This window comes from Lygodium microphyllum, chromosome 13 (assembly GCF_053477565.2).
Source record: "Lygodium microphyllum isolate KBCC chromosome 13, Lygodium_microphyllum_v1.1.10, whole genome shotgun sequence".
In the NCBI taxonomy this organism is placed as follows: domain Eukaryota; kingdom Viridiplantae; phylum Streptophyta; class Polypodiopsida; order Schizaeales; family Lygodiaceae; genus Lygodium; species Lygodium microphyllum.
Window position 1 is genome coordinate 102,199,342 of NC_141147.1, and position 20,993 is coordinate 102,220,334.

The following is a 20,993-nucleotide window of genomic DNA, read 5'->3' on the forward strand; positions in this document are numbered from 1 at the left end:
TAATTAATGCTTAGTTTCCAATGTCACCAACTCAACATTTTAATGGCCCAACTAATGACCTAGACCCAAATAGACACCAGCCACCCACAAGTACCTCTCCACTACAACTTTATACAACTTTTGCCAATGTCAACCATTGCTCACTTGGGTTACTTAGGCCATCAGCGTGACTTAAGTGACTTGGTTTATAACAAGACATGACGGATGTAAGGACAAGCAATAACAAACCCATTGTTCAATATTGCTTCCTTTGGTTGAAGTATAGGTTGAGCATCATAGGTGGGTGGGTTTCAAATCCCAGGCTGCATTTCTCTAGCAGCACAAATATCTGTAAGTGCCTAATACTCCTAAAACATGGACACGTGCCTAGATTTTTGCAAAGATGTGTATATAGGTAAGGAAAATTAAGTTCATTTAGCTTGAAAGTTTACTGTATATAAATGAAACGCTTCTAATGGTATGTGATGTCATGTGACTAGTCATTGAAATTTTCCGACCAGCTTTAATCGAGTAATTTACCTCATTCAAGCTTTTACCTCTTGATTGAAAGCTCACTAAAAATTTGCAGAAAAACTAACAGGATCCCCAAAAACTTTAAGCCTTTACTGCATCAAGAATGATACATTGGTGCCCTGATACATATGCATAAATTTCATTTTACAGCAGACTTTGCTGGGCAGTCTATTAATATTGTTCAAATAGAGAAATGAAGTATTACACAATTTCCTCTATTTGGAGAAGTCCAGTTGATAGGAACCAATTACCAAGTTTGACCCCAGCATCTGTTCACAACAAAACATTAGAGAAAGAAGAATCCATCAGCATGTTCTCTATTATCATGGATTGCTTATGTGTGTTCCATCAGGCATACCTAAAAAATGTATGAGAAAACTGCAGCAGTGGCTATAGTTGTAATCAACACAGATACAAAATTTACTCCATTGTTATCAAGGATATCTTGCCCTGCTACTCTTTTCACAGTTGGACCTGGCTTCTCAACAATCTGCTCAACAAGTGCAACTGCTCAGTCACTGAAAATTTCAAAATCCTCACGTTCTTTTTAAAAACAAATTGTTCTCTCACCTTCTTTCTTACAGCACAATACCCACTGTACTGAACAGTTGCACCTAGCAGAGAATCACATAAGCTCCCAAAAAGGCCTGCTAGGGCACCCACTGGAAGAGCTAGCCACTGCTTCACACCCAGTATCCCTGCACATTTTGCCGTGAGCAATCCAAAAGATGCAAATATGAAGCCTATGAAAGCTCCACCAGCTGTTGCTGCTAATAAGCCTGATAAAGTGACTGCCCCATTCACACCACGCTGAACACGCTGCAAAAGAGATAGCAGTGTCAGTCACTAAGAACTTGAAAATATTGCCAATCCAACATCACGAACACTCCTTAAGACAACGTTAATAATCTGAAAGGAGACACAACCGGGTACTGTTAGGAAACAAAGAAAAACAAAATAACACATGCAAGTGCAAAACAAATGCTCTATACTAGTACAGAACATGTGCTTGAACACGCTAGTCTGAAGACAACAGGGCATGAATGGCTTAGTGGACAGTGTACACATGGAAGATGGAATTGTCACCACTCAAAAAACTCCAATATTTCTTAATTGTTTGGAATTTGATGCTTGAGATTACATTTTCAATGAACAAATGGCTATGGCCATGAGTGCAAAGAGCAGAACCTGGACAGGCAACTATTTGGTGAATCAGTTGGGACATCATCCAATGAAATCAAAAGCAGTAAGCCGGCTCAAAATAAAAGTAGTACCGAGTAGTTTGTACAGTATAAAGGCCCAGTTGCCTACAATAAGTCTCATCCTAAATCAGTACCTATTGTAATAGCAAATTAAAACAAGCACTCTAGGCAAATGTCAACAATCCCACAAAAAAAGAACTTAGTATGCTTCTATTCAATTTGCATATTTGATTATTCATTAAATTTGTTTTCCTTTGTAACTAAAAGGCATCTAGAATAGTACAATAGTGTTGGGCACCGATAATGGTACCTGGACAGAAGAGTCTAACTTAAACACTAGAGCTGTGCTTCATAAACTTACATTCTGCTATGTTGTACTTTCTAAAGTTTGCACATGATAAATGTGAATTTTCTGCAAATTTTCATCCATTACAGTAAAATCTATTTCACATGTCAAACATCTCTTTCCAAATGTATTGAGATATGAAGTATTAATGTCTTCACATAGGACATCCCACTTACTAGCAATGTGCCACCAATTGATTACCAATCAAATGTTACCAATTACACATCAGATCAAGTAGTTTGTGCATCAACATCTACACGTATCATCTCCTCCAACTCATCCAGTCAATGCACCACATCAGCAGATCCAAGGACGGTGCATTAGTCACCGCACCCAGAGAGTCAACATGTTAAACCTTCGGAATTAAAAGATTTAAGGTTAACTCCTTGCTTCTAAGGGGCAATTATACCATTTCTTCCGATTTTTTAAAAATCTGAGCATGCTACCATCAAATACAAGCCCTGGACATCACATTGAAAGTCCTACAGATCATATGCCTTGACCCATTGACTTGAAATGATCTGCTGAGCATCCACAACTTAGTGCCAATGATGCAAGTGATCGACATACTTGAGCATTGAGGGGAACTTTTCCTCCATTAAATTTTTAAAATACTTATGATAGAATATTTTCCTTGTGTTTAAATCAATAATGGGTCCTTTGCTTGAGCTATCCCCCAAAAATAAGATGGATATTTCTTGTTAATATTGTTAATACAAGTCTTGTTAGCTTGCCTATGTTAATCATGTCAATCTGTCATCTCCTAGTTGTGAGCTCCTATCAAAGTCTGACAAAGACATAGAGGAGTTCTAGCAATTTAGGTGCATTTTCTTCAATTGTCAACTTCTTGTGTGCATTCCTAGGCCAGTTTCTGCTTTCCAGAGTCTGCCTCTCCCTACCAAACATTGTCGTTGTCATCTCAAATTTTTTCGGGGCCTTTCCTAGTTTTTCTGGCATTTTCTATAGTGTGACCAGCATTTAATGTTGGTCGGCCAGTTTTTTAGCACCTATTGGTGCATGGCCGGCCAGATTTTGGGTTTCTTGGCTATTTATAACCTAACCCCCCACTTGGCAAACACACACCCTTCAATCTTCAGTCTTCTATTTGCAGGTGCACACTCTTCACTGCATGCTTGGTGCTACCATCGTCATCAGCCTGGTCAAGTGCCCTCACTAATGCTATGGGCTGCATGCAAGGACTGATCAATCTATCCCTATTGTATCAGCATTCTTCTTCAGTCAATGCAGTATTCTTTTGTGTGTGTGTGTGTGTGTGTGTGTGTGTGTGTTCGCATTTCTCTTCCATTGCCCACTCTCACAAGGTATCATCGCCTAAGTGAATGCATAATTTGGAGATTTATTGCAGAGGAGCAAGCATTCATCACGGAGGAGCAGCCCAAATCTTCAAAACACAGATTTTCAGCTTGTGTTTGCTACCTTTACAACCCCTAGAAGTGGTCCAATGCCCATTCGACCTTCCTGACAGCCAGGCAACTTCTCCAAGCGGCTAAGCAACAACATCTGGGACACAACAATAGCATCTAGCAAGCATTATGTGGCTCCTATTTCCTGCATTTTGCTAAAAACATGATTTCCCTACTGTAGGCGACTGCTTCTTGTTTAGGCGACAGCTCCCTAGTGGTAAAGCCAGCCTTCTTTCTTGGAAAGGGTGGCAATTCCTTGATTAAGCACTTAATTACAGCAATCAGCAAATAAACATGAATTGAAATGTGCAATTTACCTTAATAATCTTGAACAATAAACACCCGATTGGCCCCAAAACTGGCGCCCCTTTCAACACTTCTTTAACTTTAATTGCTAATGGATTGAATACAAGTTGAGATTCCACAATCTCCTTTGTTGATCCTAAAGCCCCTTGCTGTACATATAATCATCAAGCAATTTGGGCAATTGCCTCCTGATTTTCACCCAGGAATTGCACAAATGGAACCACTAGCTAGCCAAATGTTGCCCCAATTCACAATGGATGATGGTCTAGCATCTAAAATCCCTATCAAATCCACAAATTTCAGGTGCTAATTTTAGTGTATGATGCCTTCTCCTATTGGCACAAGTCCCAAGGTGGCTACTAAACCCTAATTTTTGCATAAATTTAGAGTTTACAACAGAGATCTCTCTATTGTCCATCAAATTTAGCTGAGAAATGCTGAGATCTCTTGAGAATGGGTTGGAGAAGGCGAGAGAAAGCCAAGATGAGAGAAATCTAATTTTCTTCGTGAGAAAACCCTAAATTCTACTTGCTGCCTGGTCCAACTTGCATTTAATGCAGTCACCTACTATCAAGGACCTCCAAAATGCTATCCCCTAATCAACAATGTTGCCATCCCCTAGAAGGTGACTCTCTGCAATCCCCTGCTTGTTGAGGCCCCCAAATGGCTGTCTTCTGTAGTAAATTGTTGTTCTCTGATCAAAAAATGGACCAACAGTGCTCTCTCTCTCTCCCTCTCCCAAGCTATAAATTGACTGAATGGCTGAAACCCAACCCCCAAAAAACGTTTTCTTAGTTTGCATGGGCATTTCTGCCAAGTGGTAGCCTTCTAAACTCATTTTTCAACATTATCTAGTCATTTAATTAATTTTCAAATTTAAATAATCATGAAAATTAATTTCAGCCCTTCTGACCCTATCCAAAATTAAATATCGTTGAGCTAAAATATGCATTACTTGCTGATTAGCCTCTTAAACAGCCCCAAAACACACTAAAAATACTCTTTTAGAGTAAAACCCTAAAACGGGGAGCGGTTCGAGAGAGTTCAGTGGAAACCCTAAAACGGGGAGCGGTTCAAGAAAGTTTAGTGGAAACCCTAATTTTTGGGATGTCCTTCCACATCTATAAATAGACAAGCTGCCCCCATTCAACCATCATCCTTGTTTTGCAGGTTACACCGGCCCACACACCCTCTGCTACTGTTGGCGCCCAGTTTCCAACCTGCAGTCCGCCTCCATCTGCTGTCCAGCCATCATCGACTGCAGCCACATCATCTTCAGCCTGTCCATTGCTGTAGGCGACAGCTCTCAGCTGCTGGCAACTACTCCAAACTGTCCCAGACTGTTGTTTAGCCTACTGTCCATCATCTCCAGGGTCAACCAGTTTGCGTTTTCAGCATTGCAGGCCCTGACACTCTCAAACACTGTTTCAGCCTGCTGTTTACAGCACATTGTGCATAGTTTCCAGCCCCCGATCGGTGGTACACTGCTGCATTCACCAGTTTCCAACCTCCAGACTGCTGCGTTTTGGTGACCAGCCTGCTACCATTCACTATTCAACACTCCTACACTCCGACTGGTGGTCACAGACTTGGGATCTGTCTTCAATGGACGTCACACTCCGACATTGCTCTGCCCTTGAGCACACTGTACACTCTTACATTCATTTACAGCATTCATTCACTTCAGAGTTGTGTTCTCTCTCTCCCTTCTTCTGTTTGTGTTTGAGTTTTGAGTTTTGCGTTTAGGGTTTAAGTTTTGCCCTCTACGTCTGTGTCTGTGTCTGTGTGTTTCTGTCGTGGTCGTACACTCTTTGTGTCCTCAGTGCAAACCCTAGCAGTCTTCTTAACATGGTATCAGAGCCAGTGCTCTTGTAAAGAGTATCCTGCGGATATTGTTGAGAGCTAGTCTTTGTGCAAGGCACACAATACGACTCGTTAACTGAATCACAATGTCCCAGACACCTTCTCCATTCCTATGATGTCTTATCAGGCTTCTCCATCATTGGAGGCCCTGAGACGGCATTATGGACTCGGTGAGGAGGGCGACACTCCACCTTCACCAGATTTCACTAACATGACAGAGGAGGACTTTGGGAGTACTATCACAACAAGTACAGTGATGTTTACACCCCTCCTACCAGTTCTGCTACCACATTCGGACCGGTTGGTGAGGCTGGCCACCTCTCCGATCATGGAGGACATACGGCATTAGGAACGTCTGGCGATCCATCTTCATCATCTCCGTCAGGTCCAATGTCAGGTTTGTACAATTCTTTTGTGTTGCATGAATAAAAACCCTCGCCTGTTTCTTCTTTTGAGGTACAGGATCTGAATGGCTTTGCATATGTGAACTTCAATAGAGGGGGCTCACGAAGCAGACAAAATTCAAGTGCATCTACTTCTTCTATTTCATTTGAGCATATCACACACACTTCTCACTTCCCTCCCATCCCACCCTCTTTTATATCACACCTTGATCATCTCTCATCATCTTTCCAAAATCTTGGATTATACTCCACATTTACATCACACACCCTAGAGATTGGATCTTCCATCTCCGCTCCTAGCACCTTTTCCTTCTGTTGGGAATAAAGGGCCATCGTGCCTTTTATATGTGCACGGGTCTGAACACAGCCTTAGCACATTGTACTTTCATACATATATCTATCTAAAGCCTAAAGTGGTACATTCGTCATTGTACCGAAAAACGTGTTCACTCTCTACTCTGCTTACTTGCACTCTCTCTGTCTCTCTCTCAGAGTGTAAGGTCCATCTACCTCTATCTCCAAGCCTCATCGACTCCTACAAACTGGTATCAGAGCCAATGGCTCACTGCTGTTGAGAGGTGTCGCCGAGGAGCCGGTAAGAGGCAGGGCGAGTAGGAATCGCTGGCGGGTAATAGTCGACTGCACGGGCAATAGCGGGCTGCGACTGGTCGAGGTCCAACGTGGACCAAGGCAGCTGCAACTGACAGGCGATAGTGGGCAGCAGTCAACGCGCGACGCCAGTGGGCAAGGAGACCTGACGGGGCGCAACGCGTGATGGGGCCATCGGTCAAGCGTGCAATGGGGAGGCCTGATGAGTCAACGGACCTGTTGTTCAAACCTTTTTTTTCACCCCAAAAAAAAAAAAAAAAAAAAAAATCTCAAACTCCTTCCCCTAACCGAGGTTCTCGCGTGCAAGCACAAAACATCAACCTTGTGCAATTTTGGCCCGGAAAGCTTGGGCTTTGCCAGATTGAGTATTGTTCGTGGAAAATTGAGGCATCTGCGTCACAATTGCAGACATTGTGCGCATTTGAATTGGGGATTTCACCAAAATTGTTGAAATTTTGCTTATCTGAGTGAAATTTCTCAACATTTTGCCCAAAAATTTGGGGCTTTTCCCAGATTTGGGACATTTGATGCAAGACAAGAAAAATTATCTCAGAAATTGCAGGAATTTGTGACATTTTGTCCCTGACATTTGGGGCTTTTCATGTACATGTACAAATTGGGCTGAAATTAACCAAATTTCTTGACATTGAGGCACATTGGACCCCGTGCAATTTGGGGCTTTTGCAATTTAGGCAAAATTTGTGCAACATTTGGTCATTTTATGTACATGCAGGTTGAATTCCGCACAAATTGGACATCAACACTTGGTGGAATTTGGGGGTTTTGCTGAAATTGCTTCATTTTGGCAAAATTGGACAGCCCTATGCATGACAGAGGAAATGCAAATGTGTTTGATGCTTTTGAGCACAAAATTTTGGGGCTTTTGACCGTTCGTGTCAAATTTCATGACCGTGGGTACACGTATAACAAAAATTGCAGCTGAAGTTTTGGGATTTCTCATGTAATGTGATGCACATGCCCTTTGGAACAGCTGTAATCTGTTGGATAATGCTGTAGCACTTGGTTTGGTGCTTCTGAAAACTGAATTACAGATCTGAAATCTGTATTTCTGCATGGTCATTTATTGCTGATTGGTATTTGTTTGTACTTTGGTCACTTGGGTGACAATTTGGGCCTGCATTTACTGGTTTTTTGTTCACTTTTGAGCTGAAAACCATGGCTGGCAGCAATGACAGCAGTAATTTGATGCATATAAAGAAGCTTGAAGGTGCACATAATTTTGCAGTGTGGCAAAAACGGTGCTACAATATCCTGTTACAAAAGAAGCAGGCAAAGCCGATCAAAACTAAAGGGGCAAAGCCTGTGGACATGGATCAGGACGACTGGGATGAGTTGAATGAGCTTGCACGCTCAACCATAGAGCTATCAATTTCTGATGCCTTGCTCTTCGACATTGAAGGTTTGGATTCTGCATATGCTATATGGACTAGACTGGAAGAACTGTATGCACAGAAGAGCGCTGCAAGTAAAGTGTATTGGCTGAAAAAGCTTATAGATTTACGTATGAAAGAAGGTACAACAATGTCTACTCACTTAAGTGAGTTTAACTCCATTTTCAGCCAGTTGGTTGCCTTGAAGTTCATGATTGATGAGGAATTTAAGGCTACTTTCTTGCTTTGCACTCTACCAGAGAGTTGGGATACATTCAAGACTGCCATGAGCAATTCTAATGTGATCCTTTTGTATGCTGATGTAGAGAGTACTCTACTTATGGAAGAGATGAATCGGCAGAACCATGCATCCAACAAGTCTTCCAGTGCTTTGCATACTAGGGAAAGATCACAGCAAAAGGGCAAATATGATGGCAAGGAACATAGTAAATCACGTGGCAAAGATGTTGAATGCCATCATTGTGGCAAGAAGGGTCACTTTAAACGTGACTGCTACAAATGGAAGAAAGAGAAAGGAAAAGGCAAGAAGACAGATGATTGCAAGGAAGAGAAAAAGGATATTCAGCCTAAGAAAAACAGTGTAAAAATTGAAGAGGTGAATGTAGTCACTCATGACAGTGACAGTGGGAGTGATATACTCTTTGTCTCTTCACATTTTGGTACACATGCTCTACTTGCAGATACAGACAATGACATGCATACCTGGATTCTTGATTCAAGTGCTTCTTTTCATGTCACCCCTCATCGTGAGTGGTTTTCCGCATATATAGCGGGTCGACATGGTGTTGTCCATCTTGGGGACAACTATGCATGTGAGATTGCAAGTATTGGCAGTGTGCAGTTACAGTTTCAGCATGGCTCTATCTTTACACTTCAGTATGTACGGCATGTATCTCAGCTCAAGAAGAGCTTGATCAGCACAGAGCAGCTAGATGATGATGGTTTTCATACCACCTTCGGTGATGGAAAACGGAAGATCTGTAAGGGATCTAGGGTTATTGCCACAGGTTGCAAGAGTGATACGTTGTATCCACTTCATGTATCTAGTGTGCGTGACCATGTTGTTACCGTGACCGAGCAGCCAAGTGTTTCTTTGTGGCATGGCCGGTTAGGACACATGAGTCAAACAGGAATGAAAGTGCTTTCTCGTTTGGGTTACTTGCCTTGTCTTCGTTATGCTGATTTTGAGCGATGTGATCATTGTATTTATGGCAAACATGCACAAACTTCTCACAAAAAGTCTCTTTCTTTGAAATCTTCTCCTCTAGAGTTAGTACATTCAGATGTATGTCAAATGCCAGGATTATCTTTAGGGGGAAAGAAATATTTTGTCACCCCTGTTGATGATGCTACACGGAAAGTATGGGTTTACCCTATTCATAGCGAGAATGAAGTGCTTGACAAGTTTAAAAATTTCTTGGAATTGGCTGAAAATCAGACAGATAAGACACTTAAGTGTCTTCGCTCTGACAATGGTAGGGAATATGTGTCCAAATCCTTTCAGGCATTTTGTGGCAAGCTATTGCCCATGAACATGAGCCATTACATGTGCAGGAACAGCCAGGACAGCAAGCTGTTAATGCTGATTTGCAAGCTGAAATGCTAGGACAGCATGCTGAAAATGGAAATTTGCAAGAACAGCCAGCAAACAATGACCATTGGGTTAGAAGATCGTCTAGGGCTACTAGACAACCTGACAGATTTGTTCCTGGTGCAATTAATGTGGCTAAGTATGTCATGTTGACAGACTGTGGTGAACCGACTTGCTTCAAGGAAGCAATGGACAGACAGGATAGCAAGAAATGGTATAAAGCCATGCTGTCAGAAATGGAATCACTTGATAAAAATGGCACTTGGGACTTAGTGCAATTGCCTAAAGGGCAGAAAACCCTTCCATGCAAATGGGTTTACAAAATGAAGGTCACTTCTGGTTCCTCACCAAAGTACAAAGAAAGATCGGTTGCAAAGGGGTACAAGCAGGAGCATGAAATTGATTTTGATGAGATTTTCTCTCCTGTAGTCAAGATGACTACATTGAGAACCATTTTGGGCTTGGTTGCAGTTGAGGATATGGAGCTCATACAGATGGATGTAAAGATGGATGTAAAGACTGTGTTTTTACATGGTGATCTGCATGAAAATATATATATGCAGCAGCCTGAAGGGTTTGTTGAACAAGGGAAAGAACAAATGGTCTGTAAACTCAAAAGGAGTTTGTATGGGCTGAAACAAGCACCAAGAGAATGGTATCATAAGTTTGATACATTCATGCAGTCCCAAGGCTTTCATAGAAGTCAAGTGGATCACTGCCTATACACCAAGAAGGCAGCAGATGACAGCCTGATTATCTTGGTTTTGTATGTTGATGACCTAAATCTAGGGTTACACATGCCTTGGATTCATTGAAGCAAAGTCTTCATGGCAGCTTTGACATGAAGGATCTGGGTGATGCAAATCACATTCTTGGCATGCGAATACTCAGAGATAGATCTAAAGGTTTACTCTATCTATCTCAGCAGGAGTATATCTCCAAAATTTTGCAGCATTTCAATATGGAGGGGGGGGAAAACAATTGGGGTTCCATTGCCTCCATATGTGAAACTCGGTGCAGAGGATAGCCCTACATCTAATGATGAGAAGGCCGAAATGGCCAAGATACCATATGCTTCAGCTGTTGGCAGTTTGATGTATGCTATGGTTGCTATACATCCTGACATTGCTTTTGCAATGGGAGTGGTTAGCACATACATGGCAACCCCTGGCAAGAAGCATTGGGATACAGTGAAAGGTATTATGAGATACCTCAAAGACACAAAGGAGTTGTGCATCTGCTTTGGAAAGCAGAAGGCATCTGTTGTTGGCTTTACGGATGCAAACTATGCTCGTCACTTCTGGGTATGTGTTTACTTTCATAGGAGGAGCGGTCTCTTGGATCTCCAGGCTACAAAAGTGTGTTGCATTGTCTAATACAGAGGCAGAGTATGTAGCTGCCACTTAGTCAGAGTGCTATCATGCTAGCACACAATCCTGTCTTTCATTGCACATACAGGTGAAATATCACTTCATTAGAGATATACTTGACAGTAAGAGCATTGAGCTTGTCAAAGTGCATACAGATGATAATCCTGCAGACCTTCTCACGAAGGGTCTTCCAGCAGAGGATAGATATATTTATTTCAACTTTGTACATACTTTGACTTAGTTGATTCTTTTCTCCTCTTAAGGCACATTGCCTTTAGATGGGAGATTGTTGGGAATAAAGGGCCATCGTGCCTTTTATATGTACACGGATGTGAACACACCCTTAGCACATTGTACTTTCATATATATATATCTATCTAAAACCTAAAGTGGTACACCCGTCATTGTACCGAAAAACGTGTTCACTCTCTACTCTGCTTACTCGCACTCTCTCTGTCTCTCTCAAAGCGTAAGGTCTGTCTACCTCTATCTCCAAGCCTCATCGACTCCTACACCTTCTCCACCCCATTCTCTACCTCTTTGTACCATGGTACTTCGTTAGGGGGAATGCCACCCTTTAACACAATGCCTCTCACCTTTCAGCAAATGAACACACCCATCACTCCTGGGTCGACTGTGATGGGCATCCCCCTCACTATCCCCAGCTTCACATCTCCCATGACCACTCATACGTAGGGGTTTCCATCCTCAGCTTATGGTACGTCTTCACGCTCTCCTTGGGTTACACCTACGCAGGGATTCCCATCTTCTGCTCCCCATGTTCCAATCCCACCTGCTTGGGTTCCTCATGTGGCTACCATGCCCATGCTTAGTCAGCCTACCTATAAATCCACCTTGCACACTACCCACATGCCTAGTGGGCACTCTGGGGCCCATTCCCAAGTGTACTCCACTCCCCCATCCTACCCCCATTACACTTTTTCACACTATCCATCTCCGAGCACTATCACTCCTGTTGCAACGGTCAAGAATGCCTTCACGGATAAGACATGTTTTAACGGGTCAAATTTCACTACTTGGTCGAATTTCATGCAACAAGTGCTTGAGTCTCAGGGTCTTTGGGACCTCGTCATTGGTCTAGAGCCTATGCCGGACCCTCGACTAGCTCACCCTGACTACATCCGTCAATGGAGAGTCTACAATGCTACAACCAATGTTGAGCTGATGCAAGGATTGCTTCTTGAGTTTCACTCTCAGTTGCAGCACTTCCCGCTCACGTCAAAGCGTTGGAGTCACCTTCTCGACCACTATGCGGCTTGTGATCGTACTCGGTGCATCAATCTCGACTTTGAGCTTCAAGAGTTCTCTCTTAAGAAAGGGGATGATCTGAAAGTCAAGCTGGCTGTGAGTTCGCCACTACTAGCTCTCCAAAGTCAGATGACGATCAGGTTACATTCTTCTTGAATAAGTTGCCCGCAAAATACTTCAATTTCATTCAACACATCATCTCCCAACCTCTATTGCCAACCTTCTACGAGTTTAAGTGCCAGTTCTTGCGTTACGCAAGGTTGCATGATCAAGTCCACAAGAAATCCTCATCACAGCCTTATTCAGAGCAGAGGGGGTTGGTTGCTTCTTCTTCGGGAGGGAAAACCACCAGTGGCAAGAACTCGCTAGATGCGAAGGCAAGCCAATCAAAGGGTGACTCCTCTTCCTCCGATGGAACCAAAGATCTATCTAGCAGCAACTCCCTAAGAAAAACCGGTTTTGCACACTCTGCCAGAGAGCAAGCCATGTGGATGAGGAGTGTCGCTCCAAGGCCCAAGGTCTTCCACCTAAAAAGCCTCAGCAGACCGCTGCGACTTCACAGTCCAATGGGACTGCGCCTTCCGCTACTGCCCCATCTGCCCCTCCAGCCCCCACAGCGACTGCTGGACATGTGGCACCCAGACAGCCTCAACGACCACCCTTCTCTACTCCTGAAGGATTGGTTAATTGGTCTACAGGTTCCGATCCCGTTCCACTTTATGTATCTATCTCACCTTCCTCCCCACCTCATAAGGCGTTCCCTTGGGATGGTGGCCACCTTCTTAGACTAGCATGTCTCTAGGTCCTTTCGGATACCCTAGGTTAGTCTAGCATTCATTTTTCGCACTCTTAGAGTCGTGCCCATAGGACTTTTATCTCTACATTTTAAGTCTTCCACTGCATTTACTCACACACACATACACATTTGCATCTTTGCACTTGTTCATTCAATTAGCTTTTCATTTTAGTTTTGTTTTTTTTTTGGAATATCTCACTACTAACCTCTGTGATTGCAGACTTTGACCTCCTTTATAGATTTTGTTTTCAGTGTAGGGCTAACATGCAAGTTTGCCCAATCCTACCTAGGTTGGAGACTTGGGATGTGTGTCGTTCCTTCATGGTTTCGTCATCCTTGGAGTTTTACTCTTCTATCAGCATGGAGGCTTCCCCTCCCGAGGCAGATCATACAGTATCTCTCTTGATGCTATCATGGCAGTGACTTCTACCTAGCTCTTCCAGCTGGGATACTTCCTCCTCCTCTTCATTCCTTATGGTTCTCGGCACCACACGAAGACCGACATCAAGCTCCTCTTCCTTCTTCGGCATCTACATCCAGGTTGAGAGAGGGTTCCTACCCTTCTTGGTATTCTACAAGCTTCAGCACTTTATCTTCGACATCGGCTTCTCCCCCCTGTTGTACCTTACCCTTTGCATTGCATGATTTCATCATCTTTGTACTGGGGCGCTTGGGCAAGTGAACAATTTCCCCATAAGGGACACTGTCTAAGTGGCACCTGCTGCATGAGCATTCTTCAGCATGTAGCATACTTTGCATCTCATTGTGCAGAGCACCACTTGAGCGGATCCTAAGTTGTTTCCACCGGCAACTGTTGTTACCACACCACCATCCTTCTTCATCACATGGATACCTCATCACCTACTTTTTCCTCGTCATCGATACCCTGAGTGGATGGGTTAGCTTGTACTATTTTGTGATGTGTTGGATGTATCCTCCCTACTCTCATCTTCTGGGTCACTATTTCTCAATCGGCCACATCCCATAAAATTTACCACACTTATTCAAAAAAAAAAAAAAACACACACACACACACAAAAGTTCCATGTGGTTCCACCCGCCTTTGTAGGGCTTGGTAGGCCACTGGGCAGCCGACATGCACCCTTTGTCCGATGCCCTGTCCTCTCTAGGGTGACTACTTGGATTCCCTTGGTAAGATAACCTTCACCTCTGTAGTTTTGGTAGGCCACTAGGCAGCCGACGTGTACCCTTTGTCCGATGCCTTGGCTGCTTTGGGATGGGACGCCTTGGGATACATCAACATCACAATGGCTGGCCTAACCTTTCGGCTCAATTTTGGGCCTGAGAGGGGGTGTTGAGCTAAAATATGCATTACCTGTTGATTAGCCTCTTAAAAGCCCCAAAACACACTAAAAATGCTCTTTTAGAGTAAAACCCTAAAATGGAGAGCGGTTCGAGAGAGTTCAATGGAAACCCTAAAAAGGGAAGCGGTTCGAGAAAGTTTAGTGGAAACCCTAATTTTTGGGACGCCCTTCCACATCTATATATAGACAGGCTGCCCCCATTTAACCATCATCCTTGTTTTGCATATTACAACAGCCCACACACCCTCTGCTGCTGTTGGCGCCCAGTTTCCAGCCTACAGCCCGCCTCCATCTGCTGTCCAGCCATCATCGACTACAGCCACATCATCTTCAGCCTATCCATTGCTGTAGCCGACAACTCTCAACTGCTGGCAACTGCTCCAAACTATCCCAGACTGTTGTTCAGTCTGCTGTCCATCATCTCCAAGGTCAGCGAGCCTGCATTTTCAGCATTGCAGGCCCTGACACTCTCAAACTCTGTTTCAGCCTGCTGTTTACAGCAGACTGTGCACAGTTTCCAGCCCCCGATTGGTGGTACACTGCTGCGTTTACCAGTTTACAGCCTCCAGACTGCTGCGTTTTGGTGACCAGCCTGCTGCCATTCACTATTCAGCAGTCCTACACTCCGACTGGTGGTCACAAACTTGGGATCCGTCTTCGGTGGACGTCACACTCCGACATTGCTCTACCCTTGATCACACTATACACTCTTACATTCATTTACAACATTCATTCACTTTAGAGTTGTGTTCTCTCTCTCCCTTCTTCTGCTTGTGTTTGAGTTTTGAGTTTTGCGTTTAGGGTTTGAGTTTTGCCCTCTGTGTCTGTGTCTGTGTCTTTGTGTTTCTGTCGTGGTCGTACACTCTGTGTGTCCTCGGTGCAAACCCTAGAAGTCTTCTTAACAAATATGTCCATCCATAATTAAATCGGCTAGGCCATTTGCAACCTGGAGTGGTCAACCTTTGTTGAACCTTAAACTAGCATTAATTAATTAATTAATGCTAATCCCTAGTATCACCACTCACACTTATTGGCCAAATAACTATCTCAAGGTCAAAACTGATACCAACTAACCCCTAAAGCCCAACTAGCATAACTAATCACAACTTTTGCCTTTGACACCCACTATATCCTAAGGGTCCTTGCCCCGTTACCATGAAATAACTACAATGCACATGTGCTTAAACAACCTTGCACATTTGATTAATAACTTAATCAAATGTTGTCAGCAAGATTAAAGCATCTCAAAATTTCACATCCTTGTGACAGGTGGCATGCAACAAGTTTCTGCGGACAGACATCAAATCTACAAACATTATAGTTAACTATCTTCTATTTTTCCGTGTTGTTTCCATCCAAACACAGCTTTTTGAGTGATTGCAAGATCGAAGATGTCTTATCAGTTTATAGGCTTTGATGACTCAAAGGAGGAGCTTCTTTCCACACACTCCTCTGAGCAGAGACGCAATTGTCGTTGGCAGGAGGAGACTTCCATTTGCACCCGTCCCTCTTCTATTCATTTGTCAAAGAGGACTTCCTCGGAAGTAAAGATGCCATCCTTGATACTCTCAATGCACGTGCTTGTCTTACCTTCATTACCTAAAGAAGACAAACTCAATGGTTCCAACTATTCATTATGGTCCTGTAAGGTGGAGTGCATACCCGACACCTTCAATCTTTGGGCTCTTGTTTTTTATTCTATTCCTCGTCCCAAGGAGGATCCCACAAATGGGACTTCTACGAACTAAGCAGCCTTGTGGGATCAACTCAACTCTTGGACTAAATCCTTTCTCTCTATGAGTTCGCATGATTCTATCCTTGTGTATATTCGCAAATTGAAGACCACGGCTGAAGTGTAGAAGAAGCTTGCATCTTTATATCAACACAAAACATTTGTCCACAAGATTTTCCTTGAGAAGAAGTTGCAGATGCTCAATCTTGATGACTCCTCTATGAAGGAGCACAAAAGATGGGGGACATCCATGAGGGATAAGCTTGCCTCTCTTGGTCCGGACCATTTCCTCGGCTATAATCCTTTTGACTCAGATGCCATTTCCTCAATTCAATGTTTTCCATGCCACCCTTATCACATCAAGGACCCACGAGACACTCTTATGGGAGGAGCTTTCACTGCTTGTCTTGAAGCATGAAAAACGACTCAAAGAGATTGGAGCCAATGATTCTAGCTCCACCAAGACATTTATTGCAAGTACACGGGGAGGAAAGAAGGCGGCGGCGCAAGCCGAGGACAAGAAGCAAGAGAACAAGAAAGATGAGAATAAGAAGCAGCAGCCTAAGTACCCACACTGTGGGAAGAGTACTCATCCCGAAGAGAAGTGTTGGCAAATGTACCCCTGTTTGAAGCTAAAGGAGAAGGATTCAAAGGATACGAAGGCCACCCCCGCTACAACAAAGACTATCTTTGTGTATATATTTGTCGAGGAAGATATAGCTCTTACTTCTTCTGCTCAAGAGAAGCCTTGGCTCATGGATAGTGGAGCCTCCTGACATGACCTACAGATAGGATTGGCTTCAAGATATGACTGCCAAAGGAAACAGTGTCACCATTGATGACAACTCTACAGTTCTCGTTTGAGGAGTGTGGACTATTCCTTTATTACTTGTCTTCTTTGACCAAAGTTCTCTATGTATCGGCCAGATTTAGGTTTTTAACCTCTTATTTGTTTTGGTCTTACGTAGCTTGGTATCCGCATGGTCTTTACTCAAGATGCAGTGACAATGGAGGATGATTCTACATGTCATTCTTTGGACAGGATCTGAGGAGGATGGCTTTACATGCTCATAGCCTTAGCCACAAGGTCTTCCCATGAGCTTGGGCTACTTTGGCATACTCCTTATGGTCATCTAAACTTTGATACTATCCGATGAGCTTCTCAAAAAAATTCGGTGGAGGGACTTTCTCATTTTCCTCCTATTCATACTTTGTGCCCTAGCCGTTTGAGGGATAAGCAGCATAGGTAGCCACATCCATAGATTGCCATTCAAAGGGCTTCTACACCGCTTGAGTTGGTACACACCGACCTTTGCAGACCTATGGGCGTCGCCTCCCTTGGGAAGACCATGTTATGAAAGCACTAGACTATGCTCAAGAGACTAGACTAGATGCAAGATTTGTTACAAGAATTCTGATTACAAGATAATCCCACGTCAGGGCACAAGATACAATGACAACTCAACAAGATACGAAAAATCCAACAACCCAGGACCTAGGTATAGACAACAGGACTCGATAGGATATGAAACATCCCACAACCCGGACCGTAGGTATGGATACGAGATATCAGAATTACAAGATCTCCCTCGGATGGGGTTGAACAAGATACAAGACAGTACTAGATGAGATCTCATACTGCGAGATTACAAGGTGATAAGACAACAAGAGTATAATGAAAGACAAAACTACTATGACTAGACAAGAACAAGAACTAGAACTCGAAGTTGCTTACTTGGAGGTCCCGACTCCTTGAGCTCCCAAGACTGGCATTGGAATTTGGCACTAAAAGGAGGTGTTGGGGAGCAGCTAAAGATCTTCTAGAATGTTCCATGATGATATCATCGATGATGCAAGCGATGACACGGCATATCTTCTAGAAGGTTCTATGTGGCAAGGATGGGTTTGCATCGTTGGCTCAAGGATGTCTTGTTCATGGAGTGTGGATTTATGTGGCATGAGCAAGAAGTAATCCGTACACTTAATCATGGCATGTATGTGACATCACCTCATTCTCTAGCGACGAATTCCACAAGAAGCGGCTTGGTGATTTGATCCAAGTTTCATTGGATTCCTCTTGTAAAATTCTTTAACTTTGAGAGGTACTCTTTAGAGATATTCTGTAGGTTTCCAAGTGCGATCATTGATGTTATATCCTTTCCAGTGAACAAGGTATTCCAATCGACCTCAGAAGATCCTTAAGTCTAAGACATGCTTGACCTCAAATTCTTCATGATCTTCAATCTAGACAGGTGATGGAAGGTTAGATCTCTCCCCTGGTGAGCTATGGTATGGCTCAAGCAAGGAAACATGGAAGACTGGGTGGATCTTCATAGTGCTGGGACATTGGAGTCAACAAGCACCTGGATTGATTTGGGCTACGATAGTGAAGGACCCAAGTCTCTAGTAGTCCAGCTTAGTAGAGGGCCTTGTTGTCTGGAGGTTAGGCCTGAGTAACTAGACTTTATCACCAACTTTATATATTGGATGTTGAAAACAATTCTGGTCCACATAGTGCTTGTACTGATTCTAAGCCTTTTGGATTTGTTGCTTGAGCTTTTAGTGTATATCTGCTAGGTGTTGAGCTTTAACTCGGAGCTTTATCTCGGGCGGCAAGGTTCTTTACTTGATTGGAGAGATAAACATCCATCCTTGGATGCTGGCCATAGTTTGCAAAGAAAGGAGTTTGCTTGGTAGATGCATGGATACTATTATTATAAGCAAACTCTGCAAAGGGCAAGAGCTCAATCCAATCATTTTGATGGCAACTGATGGTGCAACAGAGATATTGTTCCAAGACTTGATTCACCCATTCTGTTTGACCATCAGTCTCTGTGGTTGTGGATAACTTAACTTGGACTCCAACGAGGTTACAAAGGCTCTTCCAAAAACTAGATATGAATTGGGGACCCCGATCGCTGATGATGTTGTTTGGGAGTCCATGTAATCTGAAAATGTATCTATGGAAGAGTCTAGCGATAGTTACACCTGTGATGATCTTAGTGGTAGAAATGAAATGTGCCTTTTTTGTGAACCTATCTACCACAACAAAAACAAAGCCATATTTGTCTGATTTGGAAATCTCTGTTATGAGATCCATGGACAGAGAAGACCAGGGTCATGCTCGAATAGGCAAGGGTTACAAGGGACCATGTGGTTTGTGACGAGGTACCTTGGCCCTATTGCAAGTATCACATGATTTTATATATTTTTAAACTTCTTTTCACATTTGGGGCCACCAAAAATCTCTTGAAATAAGCTTGAAGGTCTTATTAACTCCAAAGTGTCCTATTGCTAGGGTGTCATGGCATTGATAGAGTACCTAGAGTCTCGGCTTTCTTGGAGGAATGTAAAGTAGATCCTTATAATATAACAATCCATTAGTTCTTGAAACTCACAAACTTCATTTACTTTTCACTCTTAATTTTTTCTCTTGACATTGTTAGCCAAATCATCGTGCGGCAAGGCTTCATGGATTAACTGGATCAAGGTAGGGTCATCTTGGTGACAACTCGAAATGGTTGCTAGCCGGAGATGCTCTGGCTTGAGCAGTATTGCTCGTTGTTGATCAAAAGCTTCTTCTCCCTTCTTAGGTGCCAAGTAGGATCTTCTTGATAGCATCTGATCGGCATTGTTGACGTCCTAGGTGATAGGTGATGACAAAGTCAAACCTAGATAAGAAGTTACTCCAACAGGATTATCTTCGATTGAGGATGCAGATTGTCATAAAATATTTTAGATTTTTGTGATCTGTATAGGCAATAACTTTATGGGCTACATCCTCTAGATGATGACACCAAGTATCAAAGGCATCTACAATGGCCAAGAGTTCTTTGTCATGGATCTCATAGTTTATCTCTAGAGGGGAAAACTTCCTTGAGTGAAATGCCACTCGATGCATATGGCCATCATCTCCATGCTAGAACAACATGGCTGCCTTAGTTTGATGTATCGGTCTCTAAGAAAAATGGCTTAGTAGGATCTGGGTGGACTAGGATTGGGGCAGTGGTGAAAGCGGTCTTCAAGGTTTGAAAGGCCTTCTCAGCTTCTGGGGTCCATGAGAGCTTTTAGTTTCCTGTGAGTCTGGTGAGTGGTGTAACTATCTCTGAGTAATCCTTGATAAATATCCTGTAGAAGTTGACAAAGCCAAGGAAACATTGGATGTCGCGGATACATGTGGATGTCTCCCAGTCAAAAATAGTCTCGATCTTCTTGGGGTCCATAAAGATTCCTCTTTGGAAAACATTGTATCCCAAGAATTCCATTTCTGTCTGATGGAAAAAACACTTCTCAAGTTTTACATATAGTCCTTTTTCTCTGAGCTTTTCCAAAACTAATTTTACATGGTGCTCATGCTTCTTTGGATATTTTGAGAATATCAAGATATCATCCAAGTATATAACTACAAAATCATCTAGATACTCTCGGAAGATATCATTCATCATATGTTGAAACACTGCATGAGCATTGGTGAGACCGAATGGCATAACAACATACTCAAATCGGCCATACCTTGTATAGAAGGCTGCCTTCCATTCATCTCCTTTGATCCATACAAGATTGTAAGCCCCTCATAGATCAATCTTTGTGAAGATCTTGGCTTTTCCAAGGCGTTCCAAGAGCTCTGGTATCAACAAGAAAGGGTATCGATTCTTGATTGTTAGCTTGTTGAGTCCTCGATAATCCACACATTCGAAGTGTCTCGTCTTTCTTCTTCACGAACAAAATTGGAGCTCTAACAGGAGACTTTGAGTACCTAATGGACCCCTTGGCTAAGTTCTCATCAATGTTCTTGCGTAGTTCAGCTAGTTCATCAGGGGAAAGCCTGTAG

The 20,993-nt window shown here is 43.0% G+C and overlaps 1 protein-coding gene across 1 annotated transcript in view; it reads right to left on the reverse strand.

Moving 5' to 3' along the window:
• Positions 1-584: 584 nt before the first annotated feature.
• The window catches only part of LOC148026987 (integral membrane protein (Protein of unknown function DUF92, transmembrane)), a 30,997-nt gene continuing 10,588 nt past the window's right edge, over positions 585-20,993 (reverse strand). The window contains exons 4-6 of the mRNA XM_087691528.1: positions 1,084-1,332; positions 872-1,003; positions 585-782 (exon numbers count right to left, since the gene is read on the reverse strand). Of these exons, the coding sequence (XP_087547654.1) occupies positions 872-1,003; positions 1,084-1,332 (381 nt within the window). The 3' untranslated portion in view covers positions 585-782. The remainder of the gene's footprint in view (positions 783-871; positions 1,004-1,083; positions 1,333-20,993) is intronic.